The sequence below is a fragment of the Diabrotica undecimpunctata genome, chromosome 3, assembly GCF_040954645.1.
Source record: "Diabrotica undecimpunctata isolate CICGRU chromosome 3, icDiaUnde3, whole genome shotgun sequence".
In the NCBI taxonomy this organism is placed as follows: domain Eukaryota; kingdom Metazoa; phylum Arthropoda; class Insecta; order Coleoptera; family Chrysomelidae; genus Diabrotica; species Diabrotica undecimpunctata.
In genome coordinates this window covers 31,385,480-31,409,113 of record NC_092805.1, presented here as the reverse complement: position 1 = coordinate 31,409,113, position 23,634 = coordinate 31,385,480, and the positions used below count along the sequence as shown (strand labels likewise).

General features: G+C 34.1%; 3 protein-coding genes across 3 annotated transcripts in view; 1 reads left to right on the top strand and 2 right to left on the bottom strand.

Annotated features, from left to right (window-relative positions):
- Positions 1 to 23,634, top strand: part of Flo2 (flotillin-2) — a 372,138-nt gene that overhangs the window by 36,183 nt on the left and 312,321 nt on the right. The gene's annotated exons all lie outside the window — the stretch shown is intronic.
- Positions 1 to 23,634, bottom strand: part of LOC140437885 (glucose dehydrogenase [FAD, quinone]-like) — a 57,939-nt gene that overhangs the window by 5,960 nt on the left and 28,345 nt on the right. Inside the window, exon 5 of the mRNA XM_072527681.1 lies at positions 1,410 to 2,286. Within this exon, the coding sequence (XP_072383782.1) occupies positions 1,410 to 2,286 (877 nt within the window). The remainder of the gene's footprint in view (positions 1 to 1,409; positions 2,287 to 23,634) is intronic.
- LOC140436636 (glucose dehydrogenase [FAD, quinone]-like) lies at positions 2,151 to 23,270 on the bottom strand. Its single transcript, XM_072525629.1, has 4 exons — positions 23,183 to 23,270; positions 20,764 to 21,094; positions 5,508 to 5,835; positions 2,151 to 2,286 (listed from the first exon to the last, which is right to left on the bottom strand). Exons 2-3 carry the CDS (start codon positions 20,962 to 20,964, stop codon positions 5,620 to 5,622), a joined length of 417 nt encoding a protein of 138 aa, XP_072381730.1. The 5' UTR covers positions 20,965 to 21,094; positions 23,183 to 23,270; the 3' UTR covers positions 2,151 to 2,286; positions 5,508 to 5,619.

The following is a 23,634-nucleotide window of genomic DNA, read 5'->3' as shown; positions in this document are numbered from 1 at the left end:
AAACCATAGTTAACAGATTGGAAACGTGGGAAAGAAAGATACTTCGCAGAATGTTTGGTGAAAAAGTAGTAGAGTAGTAGTAGAATGGAGAAGACGAACTAATGTAGAAGTGTACCAATTATATGCTAAGCTTATAATAACAAAAGTAGTGCAAAAACGTAGACTAGTCTAAAAGTCAGGAATATTGTTTGGAGAGTACCCGAGGGCAAAAAAAATAGGAAGACCAAGAAAGAAATTGAGAAATGTAATGATGGAAGATGTCAGAGAGATGGGAATCAGAGATTGGAAGCTGACAGCTAAGAACAGAAAACGATGGAAATTATCCATCCAGCAATGGCAAGCATATGATAGGACAAATAAGAAAGAACTGTATAGAACAATGGGTCAATGACTGACAAAATGACGCCAGGTGCGAAAACAGGTACTGTAGTTGTAGTGGACATAAACGGAAATCGTTGAGAACATGTCAAGTACTAAATATGGTCAAATCTTTTGTCAGCAACATTATTAAATTTAACCGTAGAAAAAGGCAAAGAAAGAAAATTATTCGTATTCAAGCAGGCCAAAATAATATAGGCTTAATATGTAGATAAGGCAATTATCAGGAAAAATATTTGGAAGGAAAAGATTGGAAAATGGATGGCGTGGAGTTCAGTGAAAAAACGATTGAACATATCGAAATATGAGTTATCTGCCTTCATTGACGGATAGCAAACCCTTCTGTGCGTTGCACTGTTCTAATAAATCATTCGAACCTAGTCATGTCCAGTTTCTAATGTTACACATCCACGACATTTTTTTTCATATCCCAGTTTTCTCTATATTTCACCCGTAAAGAATAAATGAAGGATATCAATGAGAATCTTGATAGTTCTCAATAGTTTTTTCTACATATTTAATCTGTTTATACTGCAATTCGAAGACTTTAAAAAGGTTTTTCATTTTTAGAGTCCATGTTTAGGCTTCATATAGTAAAACAAATCAAACGTGCCATTCTATAAGTTTTAATTCAGTATATTATGAAGATCCTACTCCAGCTTGATTAATGATCGACTTAATTTCTCGATTATCCAGTTATTCAGTAGTTAATCCACTAATCAAGACATTTGAAATGATTTAACTGTCTTAATATATTTGCATTTATTGCTATATACATAAGGCTATAAAGATATCCGTATTTTGGCGAATGTCTTTAATATTTTGACAGAATTACAACATGGTAAAAACTTGTAATATTAAACAAATGCGCTTTAGTAATAGAAATGTTGGGCTATGTGAAGTATGAATTGTTGGAACATCTTGCCGCCACTGCCGAACCGAATAATATATATCATGACGTTATGGAATCAAGGTAAAATATGAATGAAGAGATAATATGAGTATATATTTCCATTAAATGCATAATTTACCTTAAAGATTCCAGCATGACAGCCATATCCTCATCATTTTGATCTGAGAAATATTCAGCATAGATTAACGGTTTATCTTTGGCATTGCTGGTTTTTAACAGAATTTTTCCTTGAGACTTTGGATTAAGTACAGTAGAGGTAATTCCTAGCACTGATTTTTTTTCAATCGCATCATTTATATTTACCAAGATCTCATCTTTCAGTCCGATTAGTGATGGAAACGCTGATGCTACAAAACGGTCCTTCATGGGATATAAAAAATGGTGATGTTGAATGTTTGGAAACTGCGAATCATTTTTGGTGTTAATGAAACCCATGATGTTGGTGATTGTGAGAGTTCCTAACTTTCCTTCTTGATGGGCAAAGTACTTGTAGATCGTATCTAACTGATTATCTATCAGTTGTATTTCGGGATTAAACTTGACGAAAAATCCGACATGCAGTGTATGATCTTCTAAGTGTTCACCAACGGGCAGATCTTTAATGAGATCCACGTTCACTTTTTCAAGATGATGTTTGGGCCCTATACCAGATAGCATCAACAGCTGTGGTGAGTTGACGGTTCCACCGGAAACTATAACCTCTTTCTTAGCGTTTAGGTTTATAATTTTTCCTCCAACATTGACTTGCACTCCGGTTGCTGATTTGCTTTTTCGATCTATTATTACTTTTTGTGCAAAAGAGTACAAAGCAGTCATTAGGTTTGATCTGCTTTTAACTTGGCCCAAAAATGCTCTTCCTGTATTGAATCTAATTCCATCTTTGATACATTGAAAAGATGTCAATGCTCCTAGGGGATTCACCGGAGTTTCCTCATTGAGAAGAGGTAATTTCATTTCTTTGAAGGCCTCTAGTAATGCGCTGGCAATTGGTTGATCTGAAAAAAAAATGTGGTTTAGCATTATAAAAGAATATATTACTAATAGAGATATAATAAATAATGAAGTAGTTAAAACAACTAATCCATCTACAATGAAAATACATAATGTGTTTAAAAATGTTATTTTTTACGTTCTTCATTACTAAGAAAAACTCTGTTACTTGTTAAATAAATACTAGAAAAAGTAAACATATATTTATAAAATTAATATAATTTCAATATTCTTTATTCCCAAACCAAAGTTTATTTCCCTACTTTTGATGATAACAACTCCATTAAACAACCATAACAACTTGCCAAATTTGATACGCTATATAGGATTTTTACAGATGGGTCAAAATCCATTTTGGGAGTTGGTTATGCGGTATATATCTAAAACAAGCAAAAACACATTATGTTTAAATTTAACCAACAATGTTCCATTTATTCCGTAGAACTGTTTGCAATATATTAAGCTCTGGAATGGACTATTGAGAAAAAAATTTCTGATCAACAAATAGTAATCCTGTCGGATTCAAAATCTGCGTTGTCTGCTTTAGATATATATAATATTTCTTAGTTATGTTGTTTCTTATGTTGGGCCTAAGCGTCTTCCCCAGGTCTTCTTTGGTCTCCCCTCTTAGTTCTCCCAGAATTCTTCGGATTGGTGATAAAGTCTCGACATCAAACCTACAAACCTATGCTGACTCATTTTGTCATCAATTAGTGCCACCCATAGACTTGCCCTAATAATACACTAATTCTTAATTATTTTATCCCCTTTTGTCACTCCACCCATCATTTAGTTCAGTTACATCATAACAGGTCTTATAGAAGTTTTATAGAATGTTCCCTTCAGTTTTATTAGAATCTTTATCACCCAATACACTACTCGCTCACTTCCACTTTCCACTGTAGTTGCGTATTATCTACTAATGGAAATAAATAAAAACTAAGCACTGAGTCCTGGTCTTACTTTTTCACATGAAAGTTATGTCTTTCCAACATATATCCTAACAATATTTTGCTACTGCCACTTTCGCTTCCTTTTTGGCATCCGTATAGTTTTGAAGATCTGTATCCGACATATTTTTCTGCCACTGTTATCTAAGATAAAATTTTCTCTTTTCCTTTATTTTTTCTTGAACTTCATTAAACCTACAAACTCTCTTTATTCTCAAACTTCTTTCCTGGCGGTTTTCCAACTATTTCAAAAGCAATATCTCCAATAGTATTGGCTATATTCCTCCAAATTGTATTAGGAATTCCATTTATATTCCAGCACATTTTTTCTCCCAATTTTGCCCTAAATAGGCCATCTTTCTCATCTTTTAAGAACCACCGATTGATTTTTTGTGGTCCCTTTCGACATTTGGGTTTAGATTCGCTTTTTATTTGGATGTTCAGCACAAGCAACTTATTTTGTTAGCTCAAAGTCTCAATCTTACTTTGCAGTCCTTACAAGCACATATATCTTCTTTTTTTTTCATGAAATCATCTATTTGGAAGTAATGTTACCCACTTTAATCTAATAAGTTGACTTTCTATCTTTTGAAATAATTTATTCGGGAAGGTCTTAGCACCAACGATCATGATGTTTGAGAAGGGTAAGGAAATTCTACTGTTTCTTAGTGTTAACCAAATCCAATTGGATCCATAAGATTTTGAATCAGATGCTTTTAACATCGCACAGTTCTCTGAAATCAATTAAAATTTGTTCTACTTATTGCACATGATTTAATGCAACAGATTTTCTAAGCTCTTCTGTGAAATAAAGACTCAGCAAGTCATTATCGCACGTTGAGGACCAAATACTTACACGATCACTGTAAATGAGTTTCTCTGTCAGGACATCTGGTCCTTTAACAGTAAGAAAATGATTTGCTTTTGGCTTCATAAATCCATTCAGACAGATGTGTCCTTGGTCCAAAATCCACACATTTAAAAGAAATTAAAGTTTTGCTAGGAATGAAACACAGTATACAAGTCTTGTTTGTATGGCATTAGGGTGATACAATTCGTTGGAGCGAGGAGGATTAACTCGTGTAATCAGAAATCACTCCACCCTGCGCCGATGCTCCAGACCGTCCACTTCTCTCTTACCGATAGTTCTCTGAGATGCGCTATAGAAGTTCTCTTATTAGCAAAGTGCTTGTATGGGAGTCTTGGATACAAGGCCTACCACCCGAAATCCTACCCCGAACAATGCAGGCCAGCGTAAGTCGCTCTATTCCCGCTATCTCTCGTGACTTATCATCGATCTGTATTGCTTGCTCGAGCCTCGAGTCCCCGCTTCGGGCTAAGCCCAGTTCGGTGACTCTGCGCTCGAGGATGTGGGCCCCTCTTGCCAGTTTTTTTTTGTTTTGTTAGTTTTTTTGTGACTTGCGCCTTTTGTTACTGTTTTATAAATTTTTTTGTTGGCCCAATACGTTTTTTGTGTTTTTTTGTAGATTTCTTTTAGGGCTGTCTGAAACATAATAATAAATAGAATCGACATTAGTAAATACGCTGCCAAGCCAAAGGTGAGCGCGTTGGATTCTTTTTACAAAACTACGATTATCTAGACTTTATTATAAGTTTGCTTATGTTTGCTGTTTTGGTGTTCTGTGCTTCCATCTAAGGTACACATCGAACCTTAATACCTCACGCATGATCCGGTTTGGTTGGTCTTTTAACTCAGCTAATTTTGTTGTGGCTTTTTTCTCCGAGATAAAATCACTAGTAATTATAAACTTTCTTCAGATAGACATTACATCAAATTTCTTTTAGAGACTTCTTAACGATTCAGTATATAAATGGCAGGTATTGAAGGATATTTCATTAACTGCTAAAACAGCGTTCCTTGGTTCACATTAGTAGTCACAGTAACAACACATTCAGTACAGGTTTTACGTTGATTTAAAACGCTTTCTGTGTGTAGACATTTCACACAAGTCATAGTCTGTAGGGACTTCTGAAACAGGTGATTGTTATTAACAAATAGCTATGTTTGACCGCCCATTCCAGTATGAACAGAAATAATTTCAAATATTTTGGACAATTTTTTTGATTATACGATGTGTAGAATTGCTTAATGTGTCATTTATTTTAACCTATTAAGTCAACCATTTATTGAATACAAAAAAATAATTGATTTATTTTATTGATAAGATAAAATACATAATGATTTTAAAGAGGTAATAAATCACTTCAGATAAAATCATAAGAAGGTAACAGAAACGTGTTAGTATAACACTTACCTGAAGGATATCTATTAAGTGTCATATAACCACCCCTTCCATACTCATCACTAACCCCTTCAGCTTGCATATTTTCCAACTTCTTAAAATATTCTTTTACAGTGTCCCAACCTCATCCCGTATTTCCCAGTTCCTCCCAAGTATCGTAATCTCTTTTATTTCCTTTAATGTACATCATGGCATTTAAAATGCTGGTGCCTCCCAGACCTTTACCCCTTGGCCATATAGATTGCTGGTCCTTGAATCCTAGAGAAGAAAGCGGAGAGGGTTCCGCTCGGTAATGCCAGTTTTCTTCTTCTGTTGGGCCACCAAATACAAGTGCCGGTATCTAAAAAAATAAAAAAAAACAATATAACCCAAAAAATAAAACGAAAATGACAAAAATGAAGAATAAAAATATAAAAAATAATTGAAAGAACAAGAATAATATATGACGAAATATTGAAAAAAGGTATAAGACATCCCGTTCGTTACAAATTGCACTGAGGTATCTGAAATCTACAATAATTTTAAATTGCAAGAAGTCGGAAGCAACCGACAAAGTAACTTTGCTGTAGTTGCCAGTGCATAAGAGCTGTTGGCAATGAGATGAGATTGCTGATAGTTTTATTAAAGAAGGAGCTAATATCCATTTTATTGAACTAGAGCGTGACACACACGCACACCTTTTGTTTCCGTATGTATTGCTTTATTTATTTAATTTTTGTTTAATATTTGTAATTTGATACTGGATAACTATAGATATAGTTATTGGTCATTTAAACAAATTGGTTATTGGTGACAAAAAAAGGTAGACACTTACATATATTCATCCGATTTTAATCAATTTTTTTATTGGTTCAATAATGTGTCCATAATATCTTATATACTCATTGACACACCTGGGCCTCATGCTGATGAAGTGGTCGATACTCTATTGGGGTATCTCATTCCAAACTACTTCGTGAGTAAGAGCTGCTAAAATTTATGGATAGTGTTGCAAATTCAAGTCCCAGACTTGTTCACTTGTAACAGATCAGGCCATCGTGGGGCCAAGGTAAATGGTTGTTGTGATGTTGATCCATGAAGGCTAACGATTCTCTGGCGACATGTGGTCTGGCATCGTCTTGCTGAAAAATCATGTATTGGATAGTGTTTAGGTATGGACTAAGATGAGGCTCCAATGCTTCCTGAATGTTACGTCTGGCCATCACATTACCTCTGACGATAATTATTAGTGGTTATCTGCTACCATAACCAACAGCACCTCACAGCATAACTCGCTCGGTGTGGTGAATGTGCCACTCTCTGTTACATTGTGGGTTACCTTTTTTACCACGTCGCCTGTTTACTCTTGCCTGACCATCGTGCATTCCTAAACAGAAGCGGAATTCGTTTCTAAAGACCACCTGATTCCATTCCTGATTCCATAGAATTGTTTCTCTTTGCGAGAGCAAACGGTTACGCCGATGTTCAGCTGTGAGCGATAACTCCTAATGTGAGCTATAAGAAAGAATGCCATCGTATGCGGCCAAATGCTGTCGTATTCTGCTATATACTTGCCGTGGCTCTGGTACTACTAAATCTGCCTCTTGTAGCTAGAAGTCTTAATCTGCGATGTTGTTGCTCTGTGGTCTCTCCGTGACGTCCAGAAACACTCGCTTAGTGTCCTCGACCTTCCTGAGTCCACAAGCGTTTACACTAGAGTGCTGCGTAAGCATCTGTTGGTCCTCCTAGAAACTTCTCTTATCCATAGACCTGCTTCAGGAAATCAGACAATTCTACCTCTAATTAAGTCACTTAGCGGAGACACCCGGCGAATTCTACATAATCTGGCCATTTTGAGCAATCAGAAAAAAGGCTTCTTAAACAGCATTATTAAATTTAAAATTAAAGGTCGGCTCGGTTCACCTCTGGACATCACATAGGACGTGATATCTTTGTGAGCGATACAGTAGACCGGTTTCTTTTTAGACAACAAATAGTGCTAGTTTTCATAGTTCTTTTATTATTTTTGTTGCAATATACTGTACCTATATGAACTATATAATGTTTTTTTAATTATAATATTAAAATAATTATATTATAATAATATTTTATACTTACTATACATTATTTGTGTAATATTAAAGCGATCTAATAATATTCAGTTCTGCATCGACTTTATTCCTGGCTTAGACCCTCTTTACCACAGTTTTGTAATATTTGTAAGAAGTGTCAAACAAATACACATATTTTCGCACTTTTTCAATGAGTACTTCATTTTTATCAAAATGATCGCGCGATCAATCTGCCATTTTCTACAACTATATCGCCCAGCAAAGCGATAAATATTGGCTTGCTGCAACAGATCCATCTCCTTGAGTTCTGTGTGACCGAGGCTTAACTGACTCCATAAATTCACGAAAACTGAATGATTCTTTGTCTCCAGACTATTCACGTAGCCACCACATAAACTTGATAAAAACGTATTTATTTAAAAATTGCAGTGAAAATTTTATCACTTGTTGTTCATGGCAAAATCGATATGGCATGAAAAGTCGATATGTAAAAAATTAATGAGTTCTATTAAACATAAATAGATGTTTACGTTTTTTTATCACTCAGTATATTTATTTTAAGACATTGATACAGTTGCTGTATAAAAACTCATTGTTTACACTACTTACTTTTGATAAATATGTTACAATGTATGTACAGTACAATGTTGTTAATATTATGATGTTTTCCTTACTTATCGCTTTATTTACTTAATTTTATTTAATATTTGCAATTTAACACTGGAGAACTATATAAACAGTTGTTGACCTTTTAGTAATAACATATTTTATTGATAATAAGAGTGTTATATAATATTAAACATAAATAGATGTTTACGTTTTTTTATCACTCAGTATATTTATTTTAAGACATTGATACAGTTGCTGTATAAAAACTCATTGTTTACACTACTTACTTTTGATAAATATGTTACAATGTATGTACAGTACAATGTTGTTAATATTATGATTTTTTCCTTACTTATCGCTTTATTTACTTAATTTTATTTAATATTTGCAATTTAATATTTGGAGAACTATATAAACAGTTGTTGACCTTTTAGTAATAACATATTTTATTGATAATAAGAGTGTTATATAAAAACTCATTCGTTACACTACTTTTGATAAATACTTTAGTACAAAGTTGTCAATATTAATTTAACTTAGAATGAAAAATCTTAATAATTTTGGAAAAGCCAATCAAAGTTGACAATGAAAAAAATTTGTGACAAATTTCATTCCCTTTAACGAACGTATGATGCTACTTCAGCTGAAAGCCAAACTTCTAAACATAAATCTAATCCAAGTGTACAACATCTGATAGCAATGATGCTGAGGTCGAAAAATTCTATGCGGACTTAGAGCTGTTAACGAAAAACATAAAGAAGCAGGAGGTAAAAATAATTAAGGGCGACTTTAATGCTAAAGTCGGTCGAGGAAAAACTGGAAATACAGTAGGAAATTTTAGGTTAGGTAAAAGAAACGAAAGAGTAGATAGTCCAGTCCAGTACTGCCAGGAGAAAGAATTAGTCATAACAAATACATATTACGACCTAGCCTTACGAAGATTATACACGTGGACTTCTCCAAAAGATAACACCAACAATATAATCAGAAACCAAATAGATTTTATAACGATTAACAAAAGGTTTCGTAATGCAGTACAAAGTGCAAAAACCTATCCAAGCGCAGATGCAGATACAGACCATAATCTATTACTAGCAAATGTCAATATTAAACTCAGAAAACCGGAGAAAAAAAGTTAAAACCACCAAAATAACCATCAAAAACCTAACGACCTAAGACGACAACTGCCAACAGCAACTAAACGCAGAGACAAATCAATGAACTGAAGTAAGAGTGGAATGGGCAGATATGAAAAAAGCCATACTAAAAGCGGGAAAAGAGGTCCTAGGCGAAGAAGAGAAAATCACTGAAAAAGACTGGATGACACCGGAAATAGTTAAGCTAATAACTGAAAAAAAAAATACAAAAATAAAGATGAAAATAAATATGAAAATAAATATAAAACCATCAAGAATAAAATCAAATATTAAATCAGAAAGGCTAAGGATAAATGGATGAACAAAGAATGCCAGGAACTGGAAGAACTCAGCAACAAACATGACACCTCAAACTTTCATAAAAAAATGAAAGAACTTATAGGCAACACCAGACAAAGAAGAACACACCATAACAAGAGATAATAATGGAGGAATACTTACTGAAGAGAGGAAAATAAAGGAAGTATGAGAACAATATATAATCCATCTATTCCATGACGAGAGGGAAAATGAACAAGAAAAACAATACCTACAAATTTTAACCTCGAGAAGTAAAGAATGCCCTACAGAATGCAAAACAAGGAAAAGCACCGGGTCCTGATCAAATTCCAGTTGAACTGTTAAAAGCCTTAGATGACGGTAATATAAAGAGACACCCGAATTCTCAACCACATATATGTATAGGGAGGAATGGCTTAAATCGATATTTTTACCTCTACTAAAAAACAACAACCCCAAATCGTGTAATGACTATAGATTGATAAGCCTAATGTGCCACCCTTTAAAGATTCACCTGAAAATTGTTTAAAACCGAATTTATAAGAAATATGAGGAGCAGATAGATCAAACGCAGTTTGGCTTCAGAGGAGGCATGGGTACAAGAGAGGCATTATTTGCGTTTACTGTACTCTTGCAGAAATGTCGGGAATATAACAAGAGTGCATATGTATGCTTCATAGACTTTAGGAAGGCCTTCGACCGAGTACAGCATATGAAGTTAATAGATGAATTAAAAAACATCAATTTAGACAAGAAAGACATTGAGTTTGTTAAGGCTATATACTGGAACCAGAAAGCAGTAGTAAAGGTGAACGATATAGAAACAAATAATATACCGATTGCGAGAGGGGTCGGGCAAGGATGCGTCTTGTCTCCGACGCTTTTCAACGTGTACTCACAGGTCATATTCAGAAAAGCCTTACGGGAAAGAAAAGAGGGAATAAGAATTGGTGGAGCAATCGTAAACACCATGAGATTTGCTAATGGCACGGTAATTATGGCTGAAAGTATAGAAGAGCTACAAAATTTACTAGATGCAATAAATAGTGAATGCATTCAAATGGGACTTGACATCAACACAAATAAGACCAAATTTATGATAGTATCGAGGAGTCCAATGAATAATAAACATCTAACTCTTGGTGGACAGCAAATAGAGAGAGTGACAAAATATAAATATCTGGGAACTTACATCAACACAGAATTAGATCTGGACCAAGAGATCAGGGTACGAATAGAAATGGCAAGGGCAGCGTTCTTAAAATTCAAGCAATTGTCTGTGACCAAAATCCGAACACTGCGCTGAGACTAAGGTTTGTTGAATGTTACGTCTGGTCCCAAATATTGTACGGGGTAGAAACATGGACGTTAAAAGCGCAAATAGTTAAGAAGCTTGAAGCCTTTGAACTTTGGGTATACCGGAGAATGTTGGGAATTCCATGGACTGCCAGGGTCACCAATGAGGAAGTGCTGAGAAGGATGGGTCGAGACAAAAAATTGTTGAGAACGCAATACTGCATACCTTGGACACATACTAAGGAATGATAAATATAGTCTTCTGCAGGTCATCATGCAGGGTAGAGTCGATGGCAAAAAGGGAATAGGTAGAAAGAGGAAGTCATGGCTGCGAAATATTCGAGACTGGACAAACATGACTGTAGACCAATTATTCCACGTTGCAAAAGACAGAGAAACTTTTAGAAATGTGGTCGCCAACCTCCGTTAATGAGGACGGCATAGGAAGAAGAAGAAATAATACAGTACATCCTTGATACTCAGACGTTTTGAATTCGACATTAATGCTTCATTTCGTGTGTTTTCTGTGAGCACTTCGGTTTGATAGGGTTTTTAGATACAGTAATACGTAGTGCCAAACTTTTATTTAATTCGTTTAGAAAGTTCAGTTCAATGGCGAGCACAAGTTCAAAACGAAAGCACAAAACGCTAACTCTAAAAGATAGATGGGATATTATTAAGAGATGTGAATATGGTGAAACTCCGAATGCGATACCTAGATTCTATGATACTGGACGAGCTACAGTGTACGACATTATGAAAAACAAACACAGAATCGAAAAATGGTTGAAATCTGTAGAAAATGATTCTAAGGGCAGAAAAACCCTTTAAATGAGTGAATTTTCTGATGTTCAAGAAGCTCTGCACATCTGGTTTAAACAGCAACGAAAAAAACAAGCTCATATTTCAGGTGACATTTTAAAAAGTAATTTTAAAAGATGAGTGGAGGGAAGTTGAGTGCATATGAGTCTGAGATATCTAAATTTATTCAGAATTTGAACAAAAATATTATCGAATTAGACCTAATTCCTGAACAACTTTATAACGCTGATAAAACCGGTCTAGACTCTCGGCAACTTCCAATAAAAACATTTGCCACTTCAGACAAAAAGAAAGTTCAGAACGTCTCACTCTCATGGTATGCGCGAATGCTTCAGGATCCCACAAATTAAAATTGCTAATCGTGGGTAAGTCCAGAAAACATCGTGCCTTCAAAGATGTTAAAATTGAGAAGCTACCAATTATGCACATGTGGCAAAACCGTGCCTGGGTGACAAAAGAAGTTTTTCTGGATTTGTACAAGAACAGCTTTGTTCCACAAGTTAAAGATGAGCTAAGAAAAAAGAAACTGCCAGTGAAAGTCCTCCTCTTGTTAGACAATGCTCCAGGACATCTTGACAAAGACTAATTAAAAATCGAAACTGCCGATGGATATATCGAGGCAATGTACTTACTGGAAAATACTACTGAATTGAGTTAGCTCATGGATCAAAACTTTATTAAAACTCTCAAAGCACACTACAAGAAACAACTCCTTGTTGATATTGTAAGTCAACCTAATGCTGATATCACTTCAATTTTGAAAAACTTTAACATCAAAGTTAGCAATACTTATCAATGCTGTATTTGCTTGGCAGCAACTTAAGCCTACTGCACTGATTAAATCGTGGAAGAATATTTGGCCCAACAACCCACTCCATGGGTCCATATTGGCCCATGGGTTGGTCATTGGATCCACAAAGGATCCAATGACCAACCTGTGAAAATTGTACTAGATGCTGTCCTTCAAATTTTCAAAGATATGACTAATTCATCAGAATCAATAGAGGCTTTACAAGAGTGTACACCGTCAACTGTAATGATGCTATATTGGCTGCAAACACTTTGATGCGTTGGTGCGAGGAGAAAGCATTTGACTTTGAAAAAAATTTGATGTCAAGGGAGATTAAAGAACAAGCAATGACAGACTGTCTAAACAAGAAAAAGCAAAAGACAATCAAAGATTTGTTTAAAGTATGAGAACAGTATATATGTATTTACGTACGTACATAATTAATCTACCTTAGTTGCGGCATTTAGTTATTAGTACGTATAATGCCTATAAGTTATTATTTACACACTGTATCTACATTAAATTTATTAGCCTTCATTTTTTTTAATAAACATGTTTTAGTTAGCAGAAATGGGTGTTTCATTTCCATATTAATCTGACTAGCATTTTACACATTAAGTTTAAGAGTGTTGTAAGCTACTGCTAGCAAAACAATCCCAAATATATAATCACTTTCGGTAATCCGGACATTTTTGGTAATCCGACACCTCTTTGGTCCCATACCTGTCGGATTATCAAGGTATTTTTAAAATTGAATAAAGTAATTTTATTATTTATATTTTAAACAAAAAATTATATTATATTCAAATAATTCAATGAAGTATAATGTTTGCTCCTAACGCCACCTGTTGACGTATTAACAAAGCATACGTTGTTTACTTCTGCAAACCTGTCAAATTTAAACGAAATATTAAAGTATGTATAATAAAATATATACCTAAAATATTTTTTGATAGTAAAGTTAATTCTTATATAAACTAAATAAATGCTTTAAACAATACTTGTATAACAATTTATTTTAAAACGAGAATTATGTTGAAAATTTAAACAAATGATTCAATATTGTTAATAATCGGATGACATTTATGACTTTTAAATCTTGACAAACATTGCGAATCGAATATTTTATTGACAAATATTCTTTTAATTTTTTACTTCTCGTTTAATGTTTGTATTTTATTGGATATTTTTAAGCAGTTTTTAATTTAAACCTGCTTAGAACAAATATATGTTGACTAGAAACGAATTGATCGAAAGTTGTGAATCGATATGAAGAATCACCTTCTTGTGGCGCTAGTTGCGTGACGCTCACGTCAGTATTTTAGTATAGAGAAAAAAGTAATTCAACGCCAGTATAGAAGCTTCGCTTCAGAAAGAAGAAGACTAAATAGGCCTTAAGCGCAATAGTGGCCCAATCCCCGGATATTCAATTCGGAAAAAATCGGGGACAAAGTTTTCTGTGTTTTTTTAGCATTAATTTGAACAGCTCAAGCTTCAAAAAGAGTACTGAGATGAGTAAGTTTCCTAATTTTTAGCGTATTGGATGAATATTTATATATATATATATATATATATATATATATATATATATATATATATATATATATATATATATACATATATATATATATATATATATATATATATATATATAATCAATAACCCTTCTACCCTAAGGTGTTGGGTGTAAAGTCTCTTTTTAGGTTTCATATACAAACTTCCTCCAATTCTTCCTTTTGCTTGCCAATTTCTTCGCTTGCTCCTTGGTGACTCCTCTCCTGTCTAGGATGGCGGCAATTTCATCGTCCCAGGTCTTCATGGGTCTGCCCCTCGGTCTTTTCAAGGTTCTTCTCGCTTCCCACACTTGTTTCACTTGGCTTTTTTATCCATCCTTACCATTTCGACTTGTTCTAAAGTATAGTTATTGATTTTAATGTTTGTATGTTGGTCTGTTTTCCCACATACCATGACCTTGGTTTTACTTTCATTACTTCTCAGGTTACGTTTTTCAAGTTTATCTCTCCATATCTGTATTTTTCTCTTAAGTGCGTCCTCGTTTCTTCCAAATACGACGAGGTCATCTGCAAATGCGCACTCCGCTATCTGTATCATTTCCAGGTTTCTATGTCCAACAAATATTCTCGATGTTTCTTCTCTAGTTTCCTTCATTACATCATCTAGTACAATATTGAACAGGATGGGGCCTAGTACACCTCCTTGTCGTAAGCCATCATTGACTCTAAACTCTTCTGATTCCATATTATCTGTTCTTACTCTGTTTCTTGTGTTCTTGTATAGGCTCATAATAGCTTTTCTGAGTTTGCTGTCTACTTCTCTGTTTGTTGGATGAATATTTACCGAATGAAATTACGGATGATTTTAAATTCAAAAATTTATGCAAAAATACTGTGTAACACTCATTTTTCCATTAAAAATAGGTATTAATTATTATATTCATGATCATTATCTTCCTCTGCAAATAAGCCATCAAATTCAGCTTGTATGTTTTGTACAAGTTTCAAATAAAATCTATGATTAACAGGAAGCAACGCTTTGAACATATGAACATCATTTTATGCAAAGTATGGGTCCCAAAACAAAATGCCCAAAGTTGTCTTTTGCAATAAGACACACCTGTGGAAATAATGTTTTCATTGTCAAATGGTTGCGGCTTCAGCCTTTCTCTGGGCAGTTCTTTTTCCACCTTAATTGCCTGACATTTTTCACCATTAGCCTTAGCTGCCTTAATTTTACTTTTAAAACCATCGCGTTTGCGGCAACGTTCTGAAACTGATGCATGCAAGAACAAATTGAGGTCTTCATAGAAAATTTGACAAAACATGAACATAGAAACGGAATTTTGTACTTCTGCCTTATACAAATAATGTCAAGGTCTGAAGCTAAATACTTTCGATAGGGTTTTTAATCTAGAATAATGAGGTTCATAAACCCGAAACCCGTTGATAAAATCTTTAATTTGTTATATTTATGTGTTATAATAAGTTTTATTTGACGACGTTGCTTTACCACGAAGAAGTTCCAGATTTAGTTTGACGCAAGTGCCCTAGTTATTCTTCCTCAGAAACCTACAATGAAATTTTAAAAAACTGCTTGCAAACCTTATGCTCTTGTCCATTTTCCTCTGATAAGAAGTAATGTCTTTTATCTTTCTTTTTCTTGATGTTAAGTGTGCAATACGAACGCTCTTTTGCAAGAAGGTAATGTTCCATCCGCTCTTTTGGTAATTGTCCAAAAATGTAGGCTGTTTGTAAGTTGTGAGATTCTAAAGCATAAAGAATTTTAAATATAGTTTCGCGGCGTGCGTTGGAAAACTTGAGATGACATTTTTTAGAACAAGAATATTCCCTCGGTTCGACTTTTTTCGCGGGAACATTTCCTTTTATATTTAGGTATTCATTAATTATCTGAGTAATATTCATCGTCAGAAACCATTCTAATTAAACTTGACACGAATAACGTCTTACTGATTGCCGCACTTGTAAACACTAAACTTTCAAATACAACTGGTTCTAAATTATAGATTAAATCCAAATGCAAAAGTGGCCCAAAGTGGCTTGGGCTGTTTTTGCACTAGGAATTATCTAAATGATATAAATGCAAAAGTGAAGGGCACTGACATCTCTCGGCTGAGGAATTAAATTAGTGTTGGGCTCTTATTGTGTTATAAACTTCTCAATAATTATATAATGATGTATCCTCTATATGTTACTGACTTACCAATACTGGTATTTTCCTCTTAATAACTTCCTCTTTCAATATGGGTAACCAGATCCTACTACATTCTGCCGAGGAATTCGCGACACAATTGGCCTCATTTAGCATAATTAGAGCCGCTTCTTTGATTTTTCTCTTCTTACCATCCGTTTCTTTTAAGACTATATTTGAATCATTCCATTGATAACTAAATATAATATACACTTTAGATAACCTTAATAGAAATAATGACATTTTAGCGACAGTTGTCTATCTGTCAAATAGACATTTAAATGCAACGGAGAATTTAATACTGTCAAAGGGTCTAAACTTTGCTGTTACTCAGCCATCCATTCCAAAATTAGTAATACACTAGTGGCCAAAATTCTGGAAACTTTTCAAAAATTTTAGTTTTGTTATCAGCATTCCTCTTTTTCACAAGACTTATGTTATTTATAAGTTTATCTATAATTTTATTACATCGTTTTATGCTTCTACTTAATATTTAACATCTATTTTATGGGGGAAAATCCTCTAAAAATTTAAAAATAAATAAAACAACAGCCGTTAGCTATTAGTAGATATATTAAAAAAAAATGGTACACTGATTATTATCATCAAAATTAGTATTTGGTAGGATAACCTTTGTTTTTTAGGACAGACTCAATTCTGCGAGGCATGGAGTTGACGAAACGAGCCAAATCTTCTGGTGTAATAACTCTAAACCGGTTTTGAATAATGGCTTCTATCGTGATCGTGGTTTCGGCGTAATACTAAGACTTTCAGCCTTGACCATAAATTTTCTATTGGATTTAGAGTAGGACTATTTCCAGGCCAAGACAGAACAGTAACATCATGGTTTCTCAACCATTCCGTGGAAGTCTTAGCCGTATGACAAGGCGCTCCATCCTGCTGTAAGATGCATTGTTGCGCATCCTCTTCGAACAAATCTCTGATAGTCGGCAGCAGTTTGGCTTGCAGTATCTCTTCCTGATATTTTTTGCATTAATATTGCCCTCTATTACTGCTAAACGTCCAACTCCATTAGTGGTCATGCAAACCCATACCATGACACTCACAGGATGCTTCATAGTGACCGTAGTACACTGGGGCAAAAGGTCTTCTCCCGGTCGGCGGCGAACAAACTTTACTCCGTCACTCCCAAAGATCGAGATTTTGGTTTCATCACTCCAAATTATTTTACTCCATTGTTCTTCTGTCCAACCTCTGTGTGCCAAAGCCCAATCAATGCGTTTTTGCCTCTGTTTTTTGTTCAGGAACGACTTCTTTCTAGGAATTCGTGCTCGCAATTCATTTTCACACAACTTTCTTCTGATAGTGCGGTCCCATATTTGTAATCCAGTTGATTTGACAATACCGTTAATATCTTTTGCGGATCTGCGACGATCTTCTAAAGAAAGTCGGCATATTCTACGCACATCGTAATGACTAACTTTGGGTTTTCTGCCAGATCTTTTTGATGATTTTGTCGTTCCATTGCAAACTTTCCGTTACACCTGATTTTGTGGCGCCACTACCCAATTTGTTTGCTATTTCTTGATAAGTGTAACCTTCTCCTCGAAGGATAATTGCTTTGGTTCTCTTTCCTGGCGACCTGTCAACACGTTTTGGGTTTCTGGTTGCCATTTTCGTTGAATCGACGCTGATGAATTCCTCTCCGACAATTAAACAATGTCACCTTAGTAACAACTACCTGATAAACACTCATGTCACTCATAAACACTGGAAGCCGCACGAAACTGTACTAAAGGCCACCTAACCGTTTCCAGTTAGGTTGTTGACTGACTATAACTGACGCAATACAGTATTGCCAATGTTGCCGTTCACAAATCTCGGATTTTCGGCGTTTCGCTTGAATCTGGTTTCATATTTTATTAAATAATGATATTAACAAAAAAAGAGTGAGAAATACATAAAATATTATGCAGGAATATAAAACAATAAAATAAAAATGTAATTGTAATGGTAAACTATATAAATCATGATCATGAGACGAGTCTTGCTAAAAAAACAATAATTTTTGTAAAGTTTCCAGAATTTTGGCCACTAGTATAATAAGCTCAGTGGAAAAAATATCTCAATGTTTACCAACCCTCGAAAAATAATAATACAGAGTATTAAGTAAACTTAAATTGGAAAAGTCTATTAAAATTGAACAAAACATAAGCAAAGAGGAACTAAAGTATATAAGAACTTTAAAAAATGACGACTCCATAATCATTCTACCAGCAGACAAGGAGAATGCAACTGTGATAATGGATAAAATTCAATATGAAAACAAAATTAAAGGTCTAATAATAAATGGACCTTATACAAAATTAACAAAGGATCCAACAAAGCCTTTGGAAAACAGAATATATAGAACTTTATTCAAGGTTAAAGATTGTTTAACAAGTTATCAGAGAAGAATAATTACACCTCATTACAGTAAGACCCCTCATTTTTATGGAGTACCGAAAGTTCATAAAACGAATATACCACTTAGACCCATTTGTGGTACCCATTTGTAGTACCATGAATTCTCCTTGTAGTGAACTATCAAAATTTTTATTAAATATTTTAAAACCAATTGCAAATAAAAATGACACATTTATAAAAAATACACATTTTTAATACACAATATAACATTTTTTAAATAAATTATTAAATATTGAATTTAATTCAAATAGTACTTTGGTAAGTTTTGACATAAATAGTTTATTTACGAATGTGCCATTAGATAAATAGATAAAGATGACTTTAAATACAGTCAAGACAAAATTAGAGAGTGATGATATATTGGCAACTAGAACAGGACTAAAAATATCAGGTATAATGGAGTTAATAATATTATGTACTGATAATACAAATTTTCAACTAAATAATGAATTCTATAAACAAAATTTTGGTCTAGCAATGGGCTCTAGTTTATCTCCATTATTAGCAGATATATTTCTGGAAGATTTTGAAACAAATATTATTTCTAAACAAAATTTAAAACCCTCAGTTGGTGGAGATATGTAGATGATGTAGTCTTAATATGGCCTCATGGATCAGAGTTGTTGGACACATTCCCAAATGATATAAACGATAAAGAAGAGACAATAACATTTACCTTGAAAAAGGAATATAATAACACACTACCTTTCCTGGATGTTTTAATCTCTAAGAATGATACTGGATACGGAACTCAGGTGTATAGAAAACCAATACACACCAACAGATATTTAAATTTCAAATCAAATTACAATATTAATATTAAAAAGGGAATCATTAAATCCTTATACGATAGAGCCAAAATTACTTGTTCTAACGAAAACTCGTTCTTGGAGGAAAAACATTTGTTAACATCTGATTTATTAAAAAATGATTATCCTTTATCGTTTATAAATAAGGAATTTTCAACAATCGATCGAATAGAACAGAACAAGTTAGAACGAGATCCTACAGCATATACAAGGAATAATACGAGGAAAATAACAATACAATACATAAAAGAATTATCGGAAAAACTTAAAAGGATAGGAAATAAATTCAACATTTCAACAACATTCAAAACAACAAACACGTTGAGATCTATTTTGTCCAAAACCAAACCTAACAATAAACAAGAAAGGACAAAGAATTGCATTTATAAAATACCTTGTGAATATGATCAGTTTTATTTAGGTGAAACATCAAGGCCATTAAATGTTAGAATAAGTAAACATGAATCCTATATTAAAAATAGAGAATTTGATAGATCTCAAATATGTAAACACGCACGGGATAATGAACATTGGGTTTAATGGACTGATTCAAATATAGTCTTAAAAGAAACGAATGGTAAGAAGAAAAAAATCAAAGAAGCGGCTCTAATTATGCTAAATAAATTCCTCGGCAGAATGTAGTAAGATCTGGTTACTCATATTGAAAGAGGAAGTTATTAAAAGAAAAATACCAGTATTGGTAAGTCAGTAACATATAGAGGATACATCATTTATGTTTTTTTAAATAACAAACATATAAAATCATTATGAGGTTTTTTCCTGGGTTTCCCCTCATAATTTACTATGGAATCACTAACAGGAGAATTTTACTGTCATCATGGCATGTATTTGTCTTTTTAAAGACGAATTACATGCTATGATCTTTTCTGACGGATATTCCCAAGTTAAAGTTGATTTCATGTAATCGAATGAACTATCTTATAAGTAAAGTCGTCCCAGGAATGCAACTCAACAATATTGGCAATATCATTTTAAAGTCGTCTATTTTAAAATGTATAATGTATTTCTGAATTGTCAATATAGATGAGTCAGATAAAATCAAATTCTTAGAAGAATTTTTCACTAAGTTACAAAAAAACAAAATTTGTTTAATTTACTAATGTTTGTATTTTGAGAACGATTTCCGAAATGGAAATTGAAACTTCAATAAACTCACATTAACCTTTAATTGAGGCTTATTCCCATTTAAATAATAATTACTTTAAAATGCCACAAGAAAATAGCTTCAGAACAATATTAAGGATGTTTACTTATATCAACCTACCCAAGTCTATTACTTACATCACTAGATGCTGATGGATAACCTCCAGCTTCCAGCACCAACACTTTCCAGTTGGGATTTTCACTTAGCTTATTCGCTACGACAGCTCCAGCTGATCCAGAACCTACCACTATAAAGTCAAACTCATCTCCATCTTTCAATCTGGGCGCATAGTCTTCTGTGTAGTCGTTGGTGTTACCTAACTTGCACTTAGAACTCATTAAACTGTTCAATAAAGTCAGAAAAAAATATCCTTACAGGCCCTGTAGGTTTCCAGGACATGTATCCTGTAAAAGTGACCCGATATCCATTGTTAGGTTCTCTGGGTTTATGTAAACTCAATATGTATTTCTTCTTCTTCATGTGCCTTGTCCGTTCCGAACGTTGGCAATCAACATGGCTATTCTGACTTTGTTTACGGCAGATCTGAATAGTTCAGCAGATGATAATCCGAACCATTGCCGCAAGTTTTGGAGCCACGAGTGTCTTCTCCTCCCTGGACCCCTTCTGCTGTCTATTTTCCCTTGAACGATCAGTTGTAGTACTCTATATTTATTATGTCTCATAACGTGACCCAAGTATTCCAACTTTCTTTTCTTTATACTTATTCCTACCTCTCTCTCTTTACCTATCCGGCGTAGTACCTCTTCGTTGGTCACGTGCTCAGTCCAGGATATACGTAATATACGTCGGTAAGCCCACATTTCGAAGGCCTCTACTTTTTTCATCAATGTTGCGGTCATTGTCCACGCCTCCATTCCATATAACAAAACCGGGAATACATAACATTTCAGAAGTCGAATTTTGAGAGGTAGGGTGAGGCTTTTAGAGGTGAAAATTTGCTTCATGCTAGTGAACGATGCTCTTGCCTTTTCTACTCTTATACGTATTTCCTTCGCTTGATCCCAATTTGAGTTAACTGTTGTTCCCAAGTAGATGTACGAATCCACGTGTTCAATTCTTTCATTGTCTAATATCAGTTGCTGTGGTGGTTGTTGGGTTTTGCTTACTAACATCCATTTGGTTTTTGTGATATTTAGTCTGAGTCCGTATTGTGCACTTGATCTCAATTTTATTGGTCAATGTAGATCCTACTTTCACTTTAGCTGTTTGGCCCCAATAGAGACTCGCTATTGTTCGAATGTCTCTGTAGTCGACTCCGATCTTATGGAGAACTTCAATTATCTTTTCGTGCTTTACGTTATCAAATGCTTTTGCGTAGTCTATAAAGCATATGTACACATCTTTGTTCATATCTCTGCAGCGCTGGATGAGTACCTGTAGACTAAAAAGTGCTTCTCTTGTCCCAAGAGAATTCCGAAACCCAAACTGCGAATCTCCAATGTTATACTCGCATTTTTTGCTCATTCTGTTGTAAATAACCTTGGTGTATGCCTTCGAAATGTGGTTAATTAGACTTATCATCCGATGTTGATCACAAGACTTTGCTTTTGGTTTTTTCGGTATGGCAACAAAAGTTGACTCTAGCCAGTCTTCAGGAAACTCCCCGCTGTTATAAATATTGTTAAAGAGTCTAACGAGTGAGTCTAGAAATTGACTGTTTGTTTCGCACAGCATTTTCAATACTTCCCCGTATACGTTATCGTTGCCTGGTCTTTTGTTATTTTTAAGACCCTTTATAGCATTCTCCACTTCTGATTTTAGAATAGAAGGGCCAGTATCATCATTGCTCAGTGTATACCCACTAGGACGGTCATCATTAAACAGTTGTTCCACATAAGTTTCCCAGATTCTAACTATTTTGTCGGGGTCTAGTTGTAGATTTCCATTATCATCGCATAGCCCTTTCGATAAAATATTGTAGCTTTTCTTTGTTGTGAGTTCCTTTATCTTCTTATGCATATTGTGATAGTCGTATACCTTTTCGCACTGTTCGATTTCTTCGCATCTCTCCGAGAACTATTTCTCTTTAGTTTTTCTTATCTCAGCTCTAATTCGTCTATGGGTTTCGCGGTATTTGGCAGTATCTTTAGTTTTATATATCCGTCTCTCTTCCATCATGTCAAGGATTTCTGCAGTCATCCAGTCTTTCTTTTTTCTCTTATCAGGTAGTAAAAACTTAGTGCTTGAAGTCCTAATCTCTTCTTTAATTTCACTCCACTTTTCCAGCGGTTCATTGTTATTTTTAAGGATTTTTGATATTTCGGTATTTAAATTCTCCTGCATCTGATGTTTAATATTATTGTTGGAAAGCTTCCTAATATCTAGCGTTTCGGGCCTGTTCTTTACATTTGGCTTTTTTAACTTTACTTCAAACTTACATACCACCGGATTGTGGTCTGATGCTACGTCCGCACCCGGGTAAGTTTTTACGGCTTTGATGGAGTTTCTAAACCTGCTTGGTGCAGCGATATAATCTATTTGATTTCTGATTAATTTCTGAATATGTATTTTTTGATTATTTCTGAATATGTATTTACGTATCGTAATTATGTTGTTCTAGCTCAGGCGATTTTAACAATAATTATTTTTAAACGTTTAATCTCTTTTATTTCTTTGCCTACATTTGGTAGATGGATAAGATAATGAGAATGATAAGAAATTAGTTTAACTTTTAAACAGTTAAACTTTTTTCTATGGGTGTAAATGTAATTTTAAATCAACATAATTATTAAAGCAGCTTTTTCTACTTGGTTCTGGCTGTCACTTTTCTTCTTTTTCGACTGCTTCTCTTATTTCCTATTTTTTATATATCATTGATCCCTGGATAATGCATCCTTTGTACTATTTCTTAATTTTTTATGGCAAATATATTTCATATCATTCCGTTGGAAAAACTTATAGGCAGATTCAAATAATGTAATGTAAATTTAGAGGTTAGAAATATATTTTTCTTGTTATCTATCTATATAAAAGGTTATGATCACACC

Excerpts from the sequence above, each read along its gene's own strand:
- LOC140436636 (XM_072525629.1), bottom strand. The coding sequence starts at position 20,964 with ATGAGTTCTAAGTGCAAGTTAGGTAACACCAACGACTACACAGAAGAC. Across the intron at positions 5,836-20,763 it reads ATCCATCAGCATCTAGTGAT|ATACCGGCACTTGTATTTGG; the intron begins GTAAGTAATAGA and ends TTATTTTTTTAG.